The following is a 17524-nucleotide window of genomic DNA, read 5'->3' as shown; positions in this document are numbered from 1 at the left end:
GCTGTATTTCTGGTGCAAGAGTAAATATTTGTGATATAATTTGAAATTTGATTTAAAAAAAAAAAAAAAGCTCACTTTGCAGCAGCATCTGGTCCCTGCAGCACGAGTGACAGCAGCACAGAAGATGATGAGGACTCAAACTGTAGCTCTAAGGATGAAGAGGCAGCCTCCTCAGCTTCTGCAGTGACACAGGGGAGGTGGGAGAGAGAAAGGCCAGGACAAGTGGAGAAGGAAGTAGGCAGGGGGCTCCAGATGTGGGTCTCTGTATATCAGGGGAGAGAGAGAGAGGGTGAGGATGGATGTGCTAGAGAGGTAGGGTGGTGTATTTTGGGGGAGGGAAGGAGTGTGTGGATTGTGGATAGATGTGTTGGGTATGTCCCAGTGAGGGGGTAGGTTTGTGAAAGGTGTCATGCACAAATAAAATTGTTCACTAACATCTACATGAAGTTTGTCTATATTAAGCACTAGCTGATTACCCGGCGTTGCCCGGATATTTATTTATCCCAAAATGTCCAACCCCCTACATGTCCCACCCCCCTATGTCCCACATGTCCCACCCCCCACGTTACCCCCCCCCCCCCGCCACATGTCCCATATGCCCCACCCCCATGTCCCAACCCCCTACCCTCCACATGTCCCAAAGGAATGTCTCTCTCTATGGGGCTGAACTTAGACTTAAACGGCATCGGGAGTGTCGGTATTCATCTCTGCGAGCCCGAAAACTATGGGTTGGACATTAATATCAGTCGCTTTTGATAATTTTAACATATCACCCCCTTCCCACCCCCACAGTATTTTACCCCGTCCCACCTGCACAATATTTTTCCCCAGATAGTAAGTCATATGTGTACCAAGTTTGGTTGAAATCTCTCCATGCGTTTCAGAGTTATGCTGAGTATTCATCTGTGAGCCCGAAAACACCATGGGGTAGATACTAAAATCTGTCATTTTCAATCATTTTTACATATCCCCCCCTTCCCACCCCCACAGTGTTTGTCCTCAGATAGTAAGTAATGTGTATGTCAAGTTTGGTTGAAATCTGTCCATGCATTGAAGAGTTATGCTGGAACATACATACATACATACACACACACACACACACACACATATTCAAATTATAATGTGAAATATTTGACAAAATGAATACAATACAACTAACGCAAAAAGTGATTATAAACAACATTTTTAGTTTCACCTCCAGGAGCAAGAAAATATAAATTTTTGGGTGAACCCACCCTTGAGCAAGCAACATAGAGTTGTGGGCCGCGAGATCCCCAGAACATATCACCCCAGGTAGTGAGGGATCTGCATACCAAGTTTCGTTCAAATCGGTCAAGCCGTTTTGAATTACTGTGAGAATAGCAGCTTTTTACATTTTTTCCATTGACATGAATGGGTGAAATCTGATTTTCTGTTTGTATCTCCGCCCACGTGTGCAGGTGGGCCGCGAGACCCCCAGAACATATCACCCCAGGTAGTGAGGGATCTGCATACCAAGTTTCGTTCAAATCGGTCAAGCCATTTTTGAATTACTGTGAGAATGGCAGCTTTTTACATTTTTTCCATTGACATGAATGGGTGAAATCCGATTTTATGTTTGTAGCTCCGCCCACGTGTGCAGGTGGGCCGCGAGACCCCCAGAACATATCATCCCAGGTAGTGAGGGATATGCATACCAAGTTTCGTTCAAATCGGTCAAGCCGTTTTTGCGTGATCGCGGCACATACACACACACACACATACATACATACATACACACATATATACCTCCGATTTTATATATATAGATTGTCTGGTGTAATCCTCCTGCTGACAACACATCCTAATCAGCTAATCAGCTTTGTGTGTGGGGGTGGGGGTAGGGAGCATCCTCAGGATCTGTTGGTGGCTGCTGCTGATATAGGTATAGGGGATCTGGCAGTGCATGCCTTCTTCTCTGGGCCATGTTATACAGCATGCCATAAAGATTTGTGCCACCTTCTCAGGTCTGTAGAGGAGCTCCCGCTCCTCCCCCAGAACTGTCAAGACATCAGAATCTTTGCTAGGTGTCTTCAGTTGCCCAAAGGTGCTCCTATGTCAGTGATTGTACTCTGGGTCATTCCAAGTCAAGTGGTCTAGGGTAGGCTTCCTCACCTGACCATCTCAGAAGTTGATGACATTTTTAATGGAAGTACAGACAATAGGACATGCAATGAATATGTGGAAGGTCTTAGAGCTGGATCTCAACTTCTTCCAAAGTTAGGGACCTCATTATTGGGGCCACTTTTTTCATTCCATGGAAGATAGTGCCAAAACGTCAACTTTGGTTTCAGGTTGTGGAAAGTATAGTTGCTCAACCAAGCTAAGAGCTAAGTTTAATATGCTTTTAATACATTATATACAAATTGATTGTTTGGTTCCTATAATTTTTTGTTACTTGTGTTTTTATGTAACCCGCGCAGAACTATAGATGTAACGAGCAATACATTTTTTAAATAAATGAGTATTTCTAGGTTTGTGCTGAATCCAAAATACCACTCAGATCATTGGTGCATGCTTTGGTGTATCACTGGGGGACTGCAAAGTTGATGAAAAAGCTTGTTGTGGAATGCACAGGCAAATATTTGATACAACATAGCTCCTGAACAGAAAGCACAATAGGGCTCAGATTTAAGGAACTGGAAGAGGGGAGAGAGATGCTAGACTGTGGGAAAGAGAGGATAAAGTTCCCAGACCATAGGAGGGAGGAAAGGGGAAGACAGATGTCAAACCATAGGAGAGGAAAAGAAAGGGAGATCGTAGTGCACAGGGATGGAGGGGGTAGGGAGAGAGAGGGAGGACATGGTGCACAGGGATGGGAAGGGTGGAGAAATGCTGTTTATGGCTAAGTGGAAATATGGGAGAATAAAGAGGGAAGAGATGGCACATATGGATTGTGGGAAAGGGCAAAGAGAGGGATGAGATAGTGCGTATGGATAGATGAGAAGACCTGGAAAAGTAGATAGATTTGAGGAGGAAGCAGAAAAATGGAAGTTAATGCCAAAGGTGGAGAGAAAAACACCAAATTGATGATAAGGCCCTGGAAATAGAGTTAAGAGCACGGACAGAAGGAAGTGCAACCAGAGACTGGGAAAAGATGAGTAGAAAAATAAATCACCAGACAACAAAGGTAGAAAAAGTGATTTTATTTTCAATTTAGTGATTGAAATATGTCAGTTTTCAGAATTTATATCTGCTGTCTATATTTTGTACTGTTGAGGAAGAAATGCATTTCTTTCTATTTCTCTGGTGTTGTAATGCATGCAGAGCCTGGCATCTTAGGGTTTTGTTTGTGTACATTAGGACTTTTAGTTTGTGCTCCTGCATTTGCATAGGGTTTATCTGTGTTCTGCACGTGTGACTAAGGACAGGTGGTTTGGTAGGAATGAATGTCATGAAGCGTTATTGGTGTCATGGCCCCAAGATATTTGTTGGCAGTTTGTCCAGGTTTGGAAGGCCCCAAGCTTGGGGCCGAGTCTGGAGGTCCTCTGCACATGTGCAGATGTCGACGTGATGACATCCCATGTACACACATGCGCAGAGGCCCTCTTGACATGGGCTGGAGCTTGGGGAAGGAAGCATAAGGTTTGTGTGGGGGCGGGGTAAATTAGGGCAGGGCTGGGGGCGGAATGGTACGTGCTAGGGGCAGAACGACGTTGGGTTGGGGCCGGAGCAAGACAGAGCAGGGCCAAGTGACCTCTTTTTTTAATAGAGATAATCTGGTAACCCTATTTATATTGGGTCCAAACCTTAGCGACAGTGTGAGAGGACCTTATCATAGTATCATCTGCTATTGTGTAGAGCTAGTACATGAATCAGAAAAGTACTGCTTATCGTGTACCTCTTCCTAGTACATGGCATTTACTAACAGAGATTATTGGATATTTCAGTCAGTTCACTTAATTTCTTCTAAGGTCTATTTCAAAGGTTTCAACCCAGGATCCCTTGCTCTAAATTTCTTATTGTGCACCTGAAACTCTTATAACGGTTTAAATAAGGACAATTGAGCTGGAATAGATTGCTTAGTAAATTTCAATGATTTAAAGAAATTAAAGGGATTAGTGACTCTTTACATTGAATAGCCACTGTCATTCTTCTACATTTTTATCCTTGACAAGAATGAAAAGGTTATTGCATATACCTTGCTTCATATTCCCCATGTAATCTAGAATTTTGATTTGAGCAACAAGCTATTACATAATCTCTGTTTTGAAACAGCAAACTGGTAAATGTAATGATTCAGCTTTTGGTTCCTGTATCTTTTTGAATGTTTTAATTTCCTTATTTGTTTCTTGTGTTTCTTTTCTCATCCCACCCAAATAGCCATGCATTTGTCAGAGAGAAAAAAAAAAATCAAACCATAATAATTTTAGAAAAAGAAATTCTTAACTACTATACAAGTTTGCTGTCTTTTTTTCCCTTTTAATATCTCAATATTAATCAATAATACTTTCCAAGCTCCCGAATTTCTCCTTTTCTCATACACATTAAACCAGGGCTGCCCAAGTCCGGTCCTCAAGATCTATTGGCAGGCCAAGTTTTCAGTATATCCACAATTAACATGCATGAGAGAGATTTGCATACCAAGAAGGCAGTGCAAGCAAATCTCTCTCATGCATATTCATTGTGGATATCCTGAAAACCTGGCCTGCCAGTAGATATCGAGGACCAGACTTGGGCAGAATAGAATTTCTATGAGTATCAGAGCATTTAGTGCCCTGGTCCACGGTAGAAACCTCTACCATGGTTTAGTAAAAGAGGGCCTTAATTTGTTTTTATGAGTTTAAGAGATGTCTACTCCCTTCTAGCTTAGTAACCTGGCTGTGCATCTGGACCACCTGGAACCCCCTCCCTGACACACCTCCTGGCACTCCCCCATGTTCCCCCAACACCCCCCACCCTATATGAAGATCTACCCTCCCACCACCCCACCACCAAGACCCCGCAATACAGCCCTGGGGGGCTGGGATGGTCAGATCAGACCCCTCCCAACTCAAGCACCCCCAGACCCTTCCCCATACTTCATTGTAGAAGCTGGCAAGAGGGATGCCCTTTCCCTCTTGCCAGCAGACCCGCCTCTTCGAAATGGTGAGTCTTCCCCTTCCTGGGCTGTACCAGGGAGGGGCCTAAGGCCCTGATTGGCCTGGATACCTTAAGTCCCTCCTATGGGAGGGGCCTTAGGTATCCAGGCCAATTGGAGTCTTAGGCCCCTCTCCAGTGCATCCCAGGATGCACCGGGAAGGTGGCCTAAGGCCCTGATAGGCCCAGATACCTAAAGCCCTTCTCATAGGAGGGGCTTAAGGTATCCAAACCAATTAGGGCCTTAGGCCCCTCCCTGGTGCACCTCAGGATGCAGCGGGAAGGGAAAGGTCTGCCATTTCGAAGAAGCATGCCTGCTGGCAAGAGAGAGTGGGCGTCCCTCTTGCCAGCTTCTACAACAAAGTATGGGGGGGGCTTGGGGGTTGCTTGAGGTAGGTGGCTTCTGAGCTGCCCCCCCCAGCCCGCCAGGGATGTCTTTTGGGGTCTTGTTGGTGGGGTGGTGGGAGGATCTTCGTGTAGGGTGGGGGGTGTCAGGGGGAGCATGGGGGTGTATCAGTGGGAGAGTCTGGGGGAATGTCAGGAGGGGAGGTGCCAGGTGGCCCAGATGTACAACCGGGTTGCTGAGGCAGGAAGGAATGGGCATCCCTCTTGTCTCTCTGGGTAAATCACTGTTGAAGGGGCAGCTGTCATCTTTGGGGGATTCGGGGACCCATTTTTGTCATCGTGGGAGGTGTGACAGCTGTGGTCAGGAGGGGGCGGGCTGGTATGATATTTTTATAATGTGGACAGATATTGTGCGTGGGTAACATGCACAACATCTGTGTTCATTAAAAAAAAGAAAAAAAAAAGATTTCCTGCCCCAAACAGATGAGTGGCAGGAGGTTGCTTTGGGGCTTCCCCTGTCTCTCAGCTGCTCGGGCTTCTCCTGCTGGCTCTGCACATTTGTGAGAGTCACTCTCACAGCTATTTATCGGTGGGATCGGATGCGAATTACAACAAACTTCCACCCAAATCATTTGCATGCAAACTTGTTTGAGCATTAGTGGCTGTTTTGGAATCAGCCAAAAATTGGACTGCTGCGACTCATTCAGTCTTACCAACCCTATTTAGTATATCTAGGTCTCTGTCCCCAGACACACTCCCATTGCTAGAAAATAAATCTGTTTTTTAGCAGATGAAAAGCTTAAGTCAATATCAAAACTGCCTGATCGCAACCTGCAGTAAGCATACATTAGTGCTTGCTGCAGCTTAGTTAAAGGGCCCCTTAACCTGATTCAGTTATAAAAGGAAGATTTTTAAAGGTTCAAACAAAATTAAGGGCTCCTTTTACAAAGCTACGTTAGGCTTTTTTATTGCCAGCCACAGCGATATTAGCTCTGACGCCCATAGAATTCCTATGAGCGTCAGAGCTGATACTGCCATGGCCGGTGATAAAATAAAAGCCTTCACAAAAGGGAGGGTTAGTCATAATCAGATCTATTTTTTTATGCTCCTGTTGTTGGCAAAGAAATATTTCTTAATTCTTTTTTTTTTTTTTTTTTGCAATGTAGAGTATGCTTATGATAAACTGTGAACCGGACACTATTTTCAAACTTGGGGAAGATTTTAAATGATAGGAATCTTTTGGAGTCTCGCTCATTATGTGCTAAAGAATTCATCTCTGTTATGTGAATGCCTATTTAGAGTACATGCTATTGAACATACTGTATATGTGTATTTACAGAATAGTGCATAACTAGATTATTATTATTTATGTGCATACGAGGGGCTGCTGAAAAATTCTCAGCCCATCCAATTCATTGTTGTATTCCACACTTCATGACACTTTTTGTTTCAATGATATGAAATTGAGCAAAAATTGTCAAGAGAAGTGTGGAATAACTGGTAAGTTTCATGGCTTCAGATTATTCTTCTCTTGGTTGGGCTGAGAACTTTTTAGCAGACCCTCGTATGTGTTCACATAAGCATCTAAATCAGGGGTAGGGAACTCCGGTCCTCGAGAGCCGTATTCCAGTCGGGTTTTCAGGATTTCCCCAATGAATATGCATGAGATCTATTTGCATGCACTGCTTTCAATGCATATTCATTGAGGAAATCCTGAAAACCTGACTGGAATACGGCTCTTGAGGACCGGAGTTCCCTACCCCTGATCTAAATGATTAGAATATGATGTTTACTTATAGAATTACATTCTAACGGGGCAATTTTATGTGTAAACTCCTTGTATAAAATATTGACTGGTGTAAAATTATGTACTTTGACATGATAGCACTTACTTTACCAATAGGCGTGTACAAGGACAGAGTTTGGGTGGAGCATGGGTGGATCACACATGTACATGTGTAGATTATACTGTAAAATATGGTAATCTATGCATGCTCCAGCGTAGGTGCAAATGTCTTCAATTGCAGTTTAGCTGTGATTTCTACTGGTTTTGTTTTGTTTTTAATAAAATGGACCTAAAACAAGCACCTGAAAATGCACTTACATTGGGCACCACATATTAAATTATCTTTCACAAGCATCAGGTAGCTCATGCCATTATGCTGGCTTTAATGTATGATACTACCAAGGTATTTATATGTAAAATAAGCTACTTTACTGATAGGGGAAAGAAACTTAGTGAACATAGTAGTAACAAACAGAGGTTCATCAAAGGACCTACTTTAGCACTTCCAAATATGTAATAGGCAAGATTGATCATGTTACTGTATTAATGCAACTCAATGATATAGAAGTTAGATATGATGAAGCCATCAGCATTTGGATTCATCCTTTTCATTTATTCATAGTATTTTTTGAAATAATGGATTTTGAAAACATAAACAAGAACACTAGAAATTATACATAGGGAAAATCTTTACCGTATGCCTTCTACAAATATATCCACGCTAGATGGTCTGTTTTGCTCATGGATGCAAAACTTCATCTTGTGAAGTTCACAAGCAATTAAAAAATTATTTCTGGGTACATAGCTGTGATCCTTTGTACTGATCATCTTGTGAAAATGGAGTAAATCTGACTTTAGAGAACAGAGGAGATGCCTCCCAGAATTCTTTGGCGACAAAGTAGTAGCAAATAGCATCCAAAAAGCAATTTGCATTGGCCAAATATGTGGCCACATGTACAAATCTGTGCACTTTCAGCCTTAGAGAACAGGCGGCATCTATAGTTTCTATCACGTATCTGACAAGGTAAGCAACGTGAACAGGCAAGAAGCAAATAATAAACACTGCAAGATTTGCAGAGACAATCCAAATAACTTTTTTGATGGTTCTTTTTTCATGCAAATCCCAAATTTCCTTATTCTTCAGACATCTGATAATTTGAATAGAGCAGAAACTTTGGATTACTAATGGTACCAAGAATCCAATAACAATAAAAATTAATATCAGATGGAATGGATTAGTGTTTGTTTTTTGAAAGCAAAATGTATGCTGGAAGTTTTTATATGTTAATACAGTATATATGAGAAAACTAATTAGTAAAATCCAGAGGAATCCACAGGTAACAGCTGCTTTCAAAGGAGATCGCCAGTTTTTTGTTTTCAGAGGATGTTTTATTGCAATGTATCGATCAATAGCGATGAATGTGATGATGAAGATACTCATATACATGTTACCAAAATATATGGACAGCAAAGCTGTGCACAGTTTATTTCCTAGATCCCATTCACGTTTATAGGAATAGATCCTGAATGGCAAGGTAAATAGCAAACAGCAGTCTGAAATAATGAGATTGGTCATGTAGACCCTTGTTTCTGTCCACGTTTTCAGTTTGCAGCAGAATACCCAAAAGGCCACAGAATTACATATGATTCCAAACAAGAAAAGAGGGATATAGATAATCAGTTTAAAAATCTGATATGCTTCATCTAACTTAATGCTGCTACTGGTGCAATTCATTTTCTTGATGTTCATGCTCTGACACGCTGCAAAAGAAAATTTGAGAGGTTAAAAATACAACTCATAGGTGGTGGGAGGCAAAGAAAAATTTAACATTCTTCTCTCAAAAGACGCCAAAGTTTTTATGATGCATAATAAGTCAAGCAGATATTCACTAATTAAACCATATTGAGTGAGATTTTTGCCAAAATGGATGGTGATAAGTAAGATCAAAACAGGGGAAACATGGGGACAGTCAGATCTGCAAAGTATGAAATTACTAACCTCTCCAGTGTGTGATGAATCCAATGGTAAAAGAGGGTGTAGGCTATATAACATAAGATGGAATGGCTTGAAGATATTGAGCAGTCAGTTGGGTAATTTAGTACAGGGGTGTGAATTGGGCAAAAGAAAATAAGTGGTAAAATAAAAACACTTAAAAAGCACCAGTTCTTTAAAATAATCTGGTTATTTTGTCCCAAGGACCTTGCCTCAAGAAGTTCACCTAAGGAGCAGGTCCTGTCCTTAAGTGCTCTTTTGTGCCCATGGTGCCCATGGTGCAAATGCTACTTAATGCAATTAAATATTCACATTTTGTCACATCACCAAGTCAGCAAATTAGTAGTAAGGAACCACTGGGTCCAAAACAGTAATTGGTAACCTGCAACAAGAGGAAATAGAGTGCCCTGCAGTCAGACACTGACAACACAGGCAGACAACAAAGTATAGATGGTGAGAATACCTCTACTTAGTGCAGTTAAGTAATTACATTTTGTCATGTCCTGATGACACTCCAGTCATGTGATCAAGTCGGAATTAGTAGCAAAAAACCACTGGGTTCAAACCAGTAGAGAATTTTTTCCTGTCCTGATGATGCTCTGGTCACATGACCAAATTGGGGAATTTGGGGACTCTAATCCAAAACAGTGATTGGTATCTTTTTGTTGCATCCTGATGATGTTCCAGTCACATGAGTAAGTCAGAGAATTAGTAGCAAGGAACTACTGGTTCAGGGTTGTCCAACGTCGGTCCTTGGCCGTAATCCAGTCGGGTTTTCAGGATTTCCTCAATGAATTTGCATAAGATCTACATGCATGCACTGCTTCTGTCCTATACAAATAGATCTCATGCATATTCATTTAGGAAATTCTGAAAACTCGACCAGGCAAGGGCTGAAGTTGGACACCCCTGCCACTAGGTCCATAACTGTAATTGGTAATCTACAAGAGGAAACAGAGTGCCCTGCATTGAAAGACACTGGTGATACAAGCAAACAGAAAAGTATAGATTCCATGCCTACTGCCAATAAGCAGCTAGCCTAGGAGGTTTATTATAATGACTCATTTTACATGCAGTAAATGTTAGTGTGAGTCCATACTAATTGTGACCACATGCTAACATCTGTACTAACATTTTAGCATGGTTGAGTAATATATCGCCCTACATTTTTAAAGATGCAGAAACAAAGTAAATACATACTAATGACTGCATTCATATTTTATTTATGTTCAGAGGACCAATACTTGAATGTGGGGAGGATACCAACCTTGCTTCCCCAATCACTTCCATTGAACTGAAGCTTAGTCCACATTGTGTGGAGCAGTATGTATATCTCCCTAACCCTATCTTTCTTCCTTTACCCATACTCTAGCCTTTTTCTCCCCTTTCTTTACTCACCCTAGTTTTCTTTGTTCCTTCCTTCCCCTGGTCTTTCTGCTTCTCCTTCCCATCCTTTCCCTTCCCTAACTCCATCACTTTCTCCCTCCATGCCAGACTAACCCCAGCAATCTCTCACCCCCCTCCCAGCATAACCTAGTCTACCAACATTCTTCCTCTCTCTCACACTCTCCCTTCCTTAGCATAAATCTCTCCCCTTTCTTCTGATACACAACCAAAGCCTGATCTTTCTTTTCACCTATGTGGCTACTTCCTCCCCCGTCCTTTAGGCCATGTGGACTGATATCTCTTAGGAAAGTACACATACTATTAGATAACAAATACATGCTGCAACATTTCCACACATGCTATTTTCAAATAGCACCCAGTAAAGTATTATTACTCTTAGAGATGTCCTGGCATCTGTTGGTATAATCTCAATGGTGGGCATCATGGGGTCAGTGTCCCTTAATGCCCTCATTCTATAACTTCAGCATCAAATTTAAGCATCATTTGTGTGCTAAAAGTATAGAATGCATATACATAGTTATGTGCATAAGTATTAGTTTGGCATTAAGCAATATTCTATGAATATTGGGGGTCAATATTCAGCTGGTGGGAGGCAGCCCGCAGAAGTGCCACAATTGATGATGACCCAGGATATTCAATGCTGGTCCATTTCTGGTGACCTGCATTGAATATCGGAGGGGGGTTAACCTTAACCGGGTAAATGAATATTCAGCGCTGGCTGCTTAACTTAATAGTAAGCAAATAGGACCTCTATTAATGCGATCCGATTTGCCTGCTAAACTTAGCCAGTCAATGCTGAATATTGCTCATTATCGTGTGATATAGTTGGTTAACTTTCAGAACTGACCACAAATATTCAGCAGAGATAATCAGTTATCTCGAGCTGAATATTCATAGTTAGGTGCCAAAACACTATTTAACTGGCCAGCGGCTGCTTCTGGTCTGTTAAATAGCTTTGAATATTGAGGGGATAGTGCTTAACTTGCCTAAAGTGTAAATATAAGGGAACACTCACAGGGAAGGGGAATGGGCAAGGCATGGGCAGGTTCAACATTTACTCCTAACTTACAGAATACTGTGACTTATGCACTAAAGTGCTGCACTTAGAAATATGCATTTATGCTTCCTGTTGACATTGCGTAAGTGGGCATTCCTTAAAGTAGATGCATATTCTATAATGGAATTTTGGCGTCAAGATGCTATTGTAGGTTTAATATTCACCAGTCACCACTCTGTATTTTGGCATCCAACTTGTGGCACTCAGTTACAGAACTTCTCCCTAAGAGTGCACTATTTGGTAACAGTACGATCTAAAAGAGTACTGCTTCCATCCACATGGCTGCCAAGAAGATTAACTTTACAAACAGACTCGATAAGTTCATCAGGCATACTTGACCATAATATCAGTAAATGGAGCCAAGAATTAAGCACTGTGGAGCCAAGAATTAAGCACTGTGAAAACCTAGCGCTTGGCATTATTCCTTAAAGGGCACTCTGAGTGTTCTTTATAGAATCACGCAGAACAGAGATTCCCTCATCCAACTTTGATCATGAAGACTTATGCCAACTGAAACCTGGTGTAAATCCTGGCTCACAAGTTGAGTGTGCGTCCACTGAATTCTATAACACAGTGCAGAACGTTTTGGAATACTTCTGACTCATTTATGCCCCTCCCGTGGATACACCCTCATATGAGTGACCTGTGTTGTAGAACAGATCATAGTGAGTTGTGCATACAAATCTCAATTGTTGTCAATTAACACCAATTTGATTGATTGTTAGCGTCCAATTATTGACTAATAATCGTCTGTTAACCAATTGAGCTGTGCGCACAACTCAGGACTGTGCCCAATTTTGGAGAGTGTGGCGCGGTGGTTAAAGCTACAGTCTCAGCACCCTGGGGTTGTGGGTTCAAACCCACGCTGCTTCTTGTGACCCTGGGCAAGTCACTTAATCCCCCCATTGTCCCAGGTACATTAGCTAGATTGTGAGCCTGCCGGGACAGAAAGGGAAAAATGCTTGAGTACCTGAATAAAATTCATGTAAACCCTTCTGAGCTCTTCTAGGAGAACGGTATAGAAAATTGAATAAATAAATAAATAAATAAATTTGAGGATCTTTACAGAATCGGGATGATTATGCATCAATAGATACAACTAAAAACTATGGGGTTGATATTCAAAGTGATTTTAAAGGGCAGGAGGAGATGCTCATGCCCGATTAACTCTCTTGTGTTGGGCTATCCATTGATATTCAGCAGCATTTGTGGTTTATGCAACTTGCTACACTGCACTTCTTGACAAGCAGAGCAGAGCAGCACACATAAAAAATAATTAAATAGTGCTGCTGAATACCAGCACTAACCACCCAAACTATAGCCAGTGATTTTGTGGACAGTCAGGAGATGGACTTGGCACTTATGCAGTCAAGTGCCAATATTCAGAAATTAAGACCCCGGATTCTCGTCGGGATGTCAAAAGTTAGACAGTGTTAGATGTCCTACCACCACTTAATTGTTTTAATTGGTGCTAAATGATGCGGTAATTGATTGTATCATTTAAAACCAATTAAAATGTAAATTATTTTTTTTTAAAGGTGCTGCTATGTGGCCTCTGGGTTCGATGCCTATATCCCTGGTGACACCAAAGCCCAAAAGTGGGCATGGTTAGGGATAGTGCTGGACTTCGGCGTCACAATGAGCCACTGGCCGAGATTCTGGCACCAGAAATGTAGGCCTGTGATATTTCCGGTGCCTAGGGTCTCGTCAAGCTCTGATTCTGGAATAAGTGTCCGTTTTGTAGGTGCCTGCCATGGCAGGCACTGCTTACAGAATCGGCCCCTAACTGCATAAGTCAACCTGATAAAGAAGACTGCATAAAGCACAGTCCTATCTTTGTCCAGTTTCACTTATGCAGTTGTGCTGAATATCACACTTAGGCGGACTTTACAAAGCTGCATTGCAGAACAGCGCATGCTAAATGCCAAGCCATCCAGAGGAATAGAATGGGCAGCTCAGCATTTAACATTTGCTACTCAGCAGCACAGCTTTGTAAAAACACCAACTAGATAAGTGGCAGCTGCCTGCGTAGTCCAGGATATTCAGTGCTGGTGCCTGGACATGGCCTGGCATTGAATATCCAGGCATAATGCTGACAGTGACCCCCCAAAAATAAAAATACCCACTGAATGCTGTTGCCTGACTATTTCTATATAGATAGATAGATAGACAGATATAGATATTCTGTAGATATATAGACAAATACATTTCAGTGATTATTTAAAATACAACTTACTTTGTTTTCTTTCAGGCTCGTATTCCTTTCCCAGCATAATATAACATTTAGAGATCTTGAATGTTCTCCATTTTTAGTAGGTTCTTACCACACTATATCAAATGCATGCTTATAGATTAAGAAACTGAAGTGTAGCTGATGAAATGGAGTTCATTTTAATCAGGGGGTGGAGCTACAAGTGCAACAATACACATATAAGTTTTAAACAACAAAAAAGGAGAACCAGGCTTCATAAGAAAGGAAACCAAATAATTTGTTACTCATATTTTGAGGAAAACAGAATAGGTGTAGTTTAAAAATGCTTTTGAAACAGTTTTCATTTCTCTTTATCATGCACATTATAGATTACCTTGTTCAAATAAGGGGCGATAGCTAGTTTACAGCATTAAATTTAGGGTTAGTACACTACTTTTAATTTTCATTGTGTATGATTTCATTTTAATTATGAAATTCAAAATAATACAATCAAGTAACATAATTCTTACTTGCTTGTTACTACTGTATATCTTTTCTGAGATATAGCGACCACAATTGAATGCAATACTCAAGGTGAGGTCGCACCATGGAGCGATACAGAGGCATTATGATGTTCTTGGTCTTATTTACCATCCCTTTCCTAATAATGCCTAGCATTCTGAAGGCAATGTTCTGGTAGCGCATCAATGTTTCTGACCTGTACATTTCTCTTTGTAATCAACAGCCCATAGTATAAGTGCCAGGAAAGGAATCTTACCTTAAAACACAGTCTTATCAGTTTTAATAGCTGTTCTACAGCACACATGGCAGAAAAGAGCATTGGTTCAACAGCACAGGAGGGCATGAGGTCAGCGATTCTGTTGTTCTGAACCACAGGAAGGTGTGGGGTCGATGATTCCTGTTTGTGCCTGGGCTTAGGTTATTTACATGCATTCGTGTCCGGGCTTGGGTGAATTTGCATACATTGTGGCGGCAGCTTTGAGAAAGCTAAAAAGCGGAAGTAAGATTGGTGCTGCCAGGCTGCTGTGTTCATGCCTGAATACTGCTATGGTAGGGGCCGTAGGCATCTAAGCTAATGAGAGCCTTGGGCCCCTCCCCGGATGCGCCAGTGAGGGGCCTAAGGTTCTGATTGGAGCAGGATGTTTAAGGTCCCTCCTATGGCAGGGGTCATCATAACAACATAAGAATAGCCTTACTGGTTCAGACCAATGGTCAATCAAGCCCAGTAGCCCGTTCTCATGGTGGCTAAGCCAGGTCACTAGTACCTGGCCAAAACCTAAAGAGTAGCAACATTCCATGCTACCAATCAAGGTCAAGTAGTGGCTTGACCCATGTCTTTCTCAATAACAGACTATGGACTTTTCCTATAGGAGATTGTCCAAACCCTTCTTAAAATTAGCTACGCTATCTGCTCTTACCATAACCTCTGGCAATGTGTCCCAGAACTTAACTTTTTTCTGACTGAAAAAATATTTCCTCTCATTGTTTTTAAAAGTATTTCCCTGTAACTTCATCAAGTGTCCCCTAATCTTTGTAATTTTTGACAGTGAAAAATCGATCCATTTGTACCCGTTTCTATTCCACTCAGGTTTTTATAGACTTCAATCATATCTTCCCTCAGCTGTCTCTTTTCAAGCTGAAGAGCCCTATCCTTTTTAGTCTTTCCTCATACGAGAGGAGTACCATCCCCTTTATCATCTTTGAACCTTTTCTAGTGCCACTATGGGCTCCTTTTAAAAAGCTGTGCTAGTGGTTTTACCTCACGCACCAGATTAGCGCATGTTAGCCAGAAATCTACCGCCTGCTCAAAAGGAGGCGTAGCGACTAGCATGTGTGGCTATTTAGCGTGCGGTATTCTACGTGTTAAGGCCCTAGCGCAGCTTTGCAAAAGAATCCCTAATCCCTATATCTTTCTTGAGACCAGAATTGAACATAATACTCCGGGTGAGGTTGCAATACAGAGGCATTATAACATTCTTAGTCTTGTTAACCATCCCTTTTTGAATAATTCCTAGCATCTTGTTTGCTTTTTTGGCTGCCGCCACACATTGGGTGGAAGGTTTCATCATATTGCCTACAATGACACCCAGTTCCTTTTCTTGGGCGCTAACCCTCAAGATGGACCCTAGCAACTGGTAACTGTGATTTGGGTTATTCTTCCCAATGTGCATCACTTTGCATTTGTCCACATTAAATTTCATCTGCCACTTGGACGCCCAGTCTTCCAATTTCCTAAAATCTGCCTGCAATTTTTCACAATCTGCAAGCATTTTAACAGCTTTGAACAGCTCACTCATCATTCCAATTTCCAGATCATTTATAAATAAGTTAAATAGATCCCTGTGGCACTCCACTCTTTACTCTCCTCCATTGAGAAAAATGACCATTTAACCCTACTCTATGTTTTCTATACAATAACCAATTCCTAATCCACAGGTACCGGGGGTTGTCGAAGGAGGTTGCATGGTGGCAGGATGAAATGGGCATCTTTCCCACTTTCGGGGGGGTGGGGGTCGAGGACAGGTCACTTTATGGTGGTGGTGGGAAGCAGTGGGCATCTTTCCTACTGCCAGGGGGGTTGACAGGTTGTTGCTTGGCAAAAGAAGGGAGTAGGCATCTCTCTCGCTGTGGGTGGGGGGGGGGGGGGTTGGTTAGCAGTGTTGGGTGATTGTGCAATGTGGCAGCAAAGAGTGGGCATCTCTCCTGCCGATCTTCATTTTTAAAATTATTATTATTATTTTAATTTGCATGGGGGGTTAGCAGTGTCAGGTGATTATGTGATGCAGCAGTAGAGAGTGGGCATCTCTCCTGCCGATCTTCAATTAAAAAAAAATAAATTATTTTGATTTGCATGGGGGGGTGGGGTGACACGGGTCTGAGCTATCAAACTTTACTTTCCTGTCAGTGCCTAAGCCAATCAGTGCTAAGGCACTAATCGGAAAGTAAGGCAATGACAGCTCAGACCTGTCGGCAAATTTTGGCCGCAAATGTGACACAACGAGGTTAGAGAATCACTTGGCAATTATAGAGAATTGCTTGGAGTGATTATTGTAATATTAATGACCTGACTGTTCTACATTTGCACGGCAGTATCAGAGACTGCTAGAAAACTTGGAAAAGTCCATGGTAAGCTGTTTTGATAATCCACCGCTAAAATACATGCTTGCTACAGCAGCTGGAACCAGTTTAGTGAGCACGTTAAAGGCAGATTTTAGTTTTGAGAATCTATCCCTGAATCTTTGGGAAGGTTGTTCTAAAACCAGATAGAAATGGAAAGCTCTATTTGTGATTTATAAACAGTTGTATAGGATATTGTCCTTGTATATACTTTAATAAAAAAAATTTAAATATAAAATCATAAGTGTTCAAGGCATGTGCAAATGAGGTCAAAGGTGTTGGAGTTTGGAACGGGGACAGAGCTCACGGAGATGGGGCAGATTCGGAGATGGAGCCTGTGGGAGCATGGCGGGGATGGCGATGGATTCTGCGGAGATGGGATGGAGATGGGGACAGTGCCCATGGGAATGGGGGCAGAGCTTGCAGGGATGGGATGGGGGCAGGGATGGGGACAAACCTTGTCCCCATGCCATTCTCTAGACACCATAATCAGTGGCAAGGGGGGTCACT

General features: G+C 42.0%; 1 protein-coding gene across 2 annotated transcripts; it reads right to left on the bottom strand.

Moving 5' to 3' along the window:
• Nucleotides 1–7813: 7813 nt before the first annotated feature.
• Nucleotides 7814–14051, bottom strand: LOC117367183 (G-protein coupled receptor 35-like). Of its 2 annotated transcripts, none has more exons than XM_033959540.1 (2): nt 13922–14051; nt 7814–8989 (listed from the first exon to the last, which is right to left on the bottom strand). In XM_033959540.1, the coding sequence occupies exons 1-2, from the start codon at nt 13956–13958 to the stop codon at nt 8016–8018; spliced, it is 1011 nt and encodes a 336-aa protein (XP_033815431.1). In that variant the 5' UTR covers nt 13959–14051; the 3' UTR covers nt 7814–8015. The 2 variants fall into 2 exon arrangements, with proteins under 2 accessions (XP_033815431.1, XP_033815432.1); XM_033959541.1 differs by lacking the exon at nt 13922–14051 and adding an exon at nt 9228–9278.
• Nucleotides 14052–17524: the final 3473 nt, after the last annotated feature.

This window comes from Geotrypetes seraphini, chromosome 9 (assembly GCF_902459505.1).
Source record: "Geotrypetes seraphini chromosome 9, aGeoSer1.1, whole genome shotgun sequence".
Taxonomy (NCBI): domain Eukaryota; kingdom Metazoa; phylum Chordata; class Amphibia; order Gymnophiona; family Dermophiidae; genus Geotrypetes; species Geotrypetes seraphini.
This window is presented reverse-complemented; position numbering and strand designations above follow the sequence as displayed.